The sequence below is a fragment of the Humulus lupulus genome, chromosome 4, assembly GCF_963169125.1.
Source record: "Humulus lupulus chromosome 4, drHumLupu1.1, whole genome shotgun sequence".
In the NCBI taxonomy this organism is placed as follows: Eukaryota; Viridiplantae; Streptophyta; class Magnoliopsida; order Rosales; family Cannabaceae; genus Humulus; species Humulus lupulus.
Window position 1 is genome coordinate 101,182,696 of NC_084796.1, and position 2,670 is coordinate 101,185,365.

At 38.1% G+C, this 2,670-nt stretch overlaps 1 protein-coding gene across 1 annotated transcript; it reads right to left on the bottom strand.

Moving 5' to 3' along the window:
- Window positions 1-865: 865 nt before the first annotated feature.
- LOC133830670 (uncharacterized) lies at window positions 866-2,049 on the bottom strand. Its single transcript, XM_062260693.1, has 2 exons — window positions 1,824-2,049; window positions 866-1,682 (listed from the first exon to the last, which is right to left on the bottom strand). Exons 1-2 carry the CDS (start codon window positions 1,972-1,974, stop codon window positions 1,393-1,395), a joined length of 441 nt encoding a protein of 146 aa, XP_062116677.1. The 5' UTR covers window positions 1,975-2,049; the 3' UTR covers window positions 866-1,392.
- Window positions 2,050-2,670: the final 621 nt, after the last annotated feature.

Sequence of the window (2,670 nt, forward strand, 5' to 3'; positions counted from 1 at the left end):
CATAGTCATAGAGAAATACCCAAGAAAATAGGCTGCTTCTGAGTAGACCACCTTTCCGGCCTCAATTCTGGCCACGATCCCAACACCACAACCATTAATTCCCTTACTTAATGAGGCATCACAGTTGATAAGTACTGAACCCTCTGCTGGTGGTCTCCATTTCCCTTGCTGACGAGCATTGTGAAGTCCTCTATAATTGAATTGAGTACAGGGAAACAAGGAAAACGCCCACTCAATCAAGTCTTCATCTCTTGGGATCAAAGCTCCCATCAACTTCTTATTTCTTCTATTCCAAACAGCCCAAGACACTACAATCACCTTTGAAAAATTCTCAACTGAGCATCTTTTCTGGATATCCATAATGAAGGACATCAACTCCCCGCAACGATCGTCAAAACAGTCGCTCAGATTAAGAGTCTTCCAGATCTTCTTTACCCCTTTACATCCTCAAAGAGCATGTATAATTGTTCATTTTCCCGCTTGCACCAGCAACATAACGAGTCAATTTTCATGCCTCTCTTTGCTAAGTTCACACCTACTGGCAGCCAGTTGTTGGTAAGTCTCCACCAAAAAATTTTAACTTTTGGAGGGACATCCCACCTCCAAAGTTTTCTCCACCAACTTTCTTCCCCCGATTTGGTAGATGGTTCAGCATCATCTTTCTGTGCAGTAATAACTTTGTACCCACTACTAACATTGAACTCTCCATTTTAGGTGTAATGCCAAGTGAGATCATCCTCCCCAGCCTTCTTTGATGGGGCTAGACCCAGCACCCACGCTACATCGTCGGGATGGCAGAGACTCTCCACCATATTTCTGTTCCAAGATCCATCTTCATGCTTCAGCAGGTTCACACAGGATCCTTCAGGTACATTTGCCTTTGTTCTTAGCGAGAAACTAGTCTCTCTAGGGAGCCATTTATCTGCATTGATCCTAACTTTCTGCCCACTTTTGATTCGCCATCTTGCTCCTTGTATGATTACATCTCTTCCCCGCAGTAAACTCCGCCACAAATATGAACTGTGGGAGCTGGCTCTTGCCTCTAAGATGTTGTTATTCACAAAGTAACACTCTTTGAGTACTCTAGCAAGCAAGACTCAGGGTTTCGTATTACTTTCCAGCTTTGTTTTGCCAGTAAGACATTGTTAAAGTCTTCACGATTCTTAAACCCCAATCCACCCTTGGCCTTAGGTCTGCAAAGCTTCTCCCAGCAGCACCAATGAATCTTTTTTTTATTCTGAGAGGAGCCCCACTAGAAGCGAGCTGCCATTGAATGCGGTTAATTGATCAGACTTTTTGGAATTTCAAAGCAACTCATAACATAGCAGGGGATTGCTTGGACGACAGCTTTAATAAGAATCTCCTTACCTGCCTGTGAAAATAACTTTCTTTTCAACCTTTGAGCTTGGTCCACACCTTATGTTTAATGGCAGCAAAATCTTCTTTCTTTCTCTTCCCTACAAAGGCAGGCATCCCCAAGTATCTAGTATGACAATCGACAAGTTTCACCCCAATTGCCTCCACCAGTTCTCTGCCCCTTTCTTGAGAAGTATTTTTCCCTACACAAAGCTCTGATTTATCAAGATTCATACTCTGCCCCGATAGTTTAGAATATTCATGCAACACTGAAGCTAGTTTCTCTCTTTCACTCTTGTTGGCGTTAAGGAATATGAAGCTATCATCTGCAAAAAATAAGTGAGAAATCCTCAAGTTATTTTTGCCAAATATGATCTCATTAATGATTCCTAGTCTCTCGGCTTCGTGGATAAGACAAGATAACCCTTCCGCACATAAAAGAAATAAATATGGAGAGACGGGGTCACCTTGTCTCAGTCCCCGTTGAGGAGCGATTTTGCCTCTAGGGTCCCCATTGATTAAGACCGAGAAGGAAACTGAAGTGATGCAATTCATTATTTTCTCAATCCACCGGGAGTCATAGCCAAGGCACTCATCATTCTTCTCATAAATTTCCATTCTATCCTGCCATATATGTCTTGTTGAGTTTGAGCGTCATTTTCTTCCCATTTTTTAATTTGCCTGGTTGGGTTTTATTTCCTTGTAAAATCACATTTTTTATATAATTCACTCGTTATCAATAAAGTGTTTTCAATCAAATTGCATGTTTATATGTTTTATTATATAATTAATTATTATTAATATAAATGTTTATAAATCTCGTATAGTTACAATTATAATTACTCGGTCACAGTAGATTATAATTATAATTATATATTCAAAAGAATTTTATCCTAAGATTAAATTTGTACATTAGATTTTTACTGATTGGTTAATCTACGATAAGATCTACTTACACATCTGGTGTAATGTTATATCTAGAACATTGACCAAGTAGATAAGATCGGATGTATTTTGTTATAATGGACTGGACCAATATTAATTATTGATAAGATAAATAAGTATCGTTATTATCTAATATAATCATATCACAATGTTGACTATAAGTCAATTCAATCTTAATTCTGAGTGATTAATATTTTGCTAATTGTATTATTTAAGTCTTTTGATTTGTTCGTTACCAGCTTACCCTACGGACTAGCTCATACTTATATATTGTTGATCTAGTAGTATAATTGAGTGGGAGTATTTATCATAGATATAAAATATATAGCTTCTGTTTAAGAACTGAAATGATGATTTCTTTATAGCTTG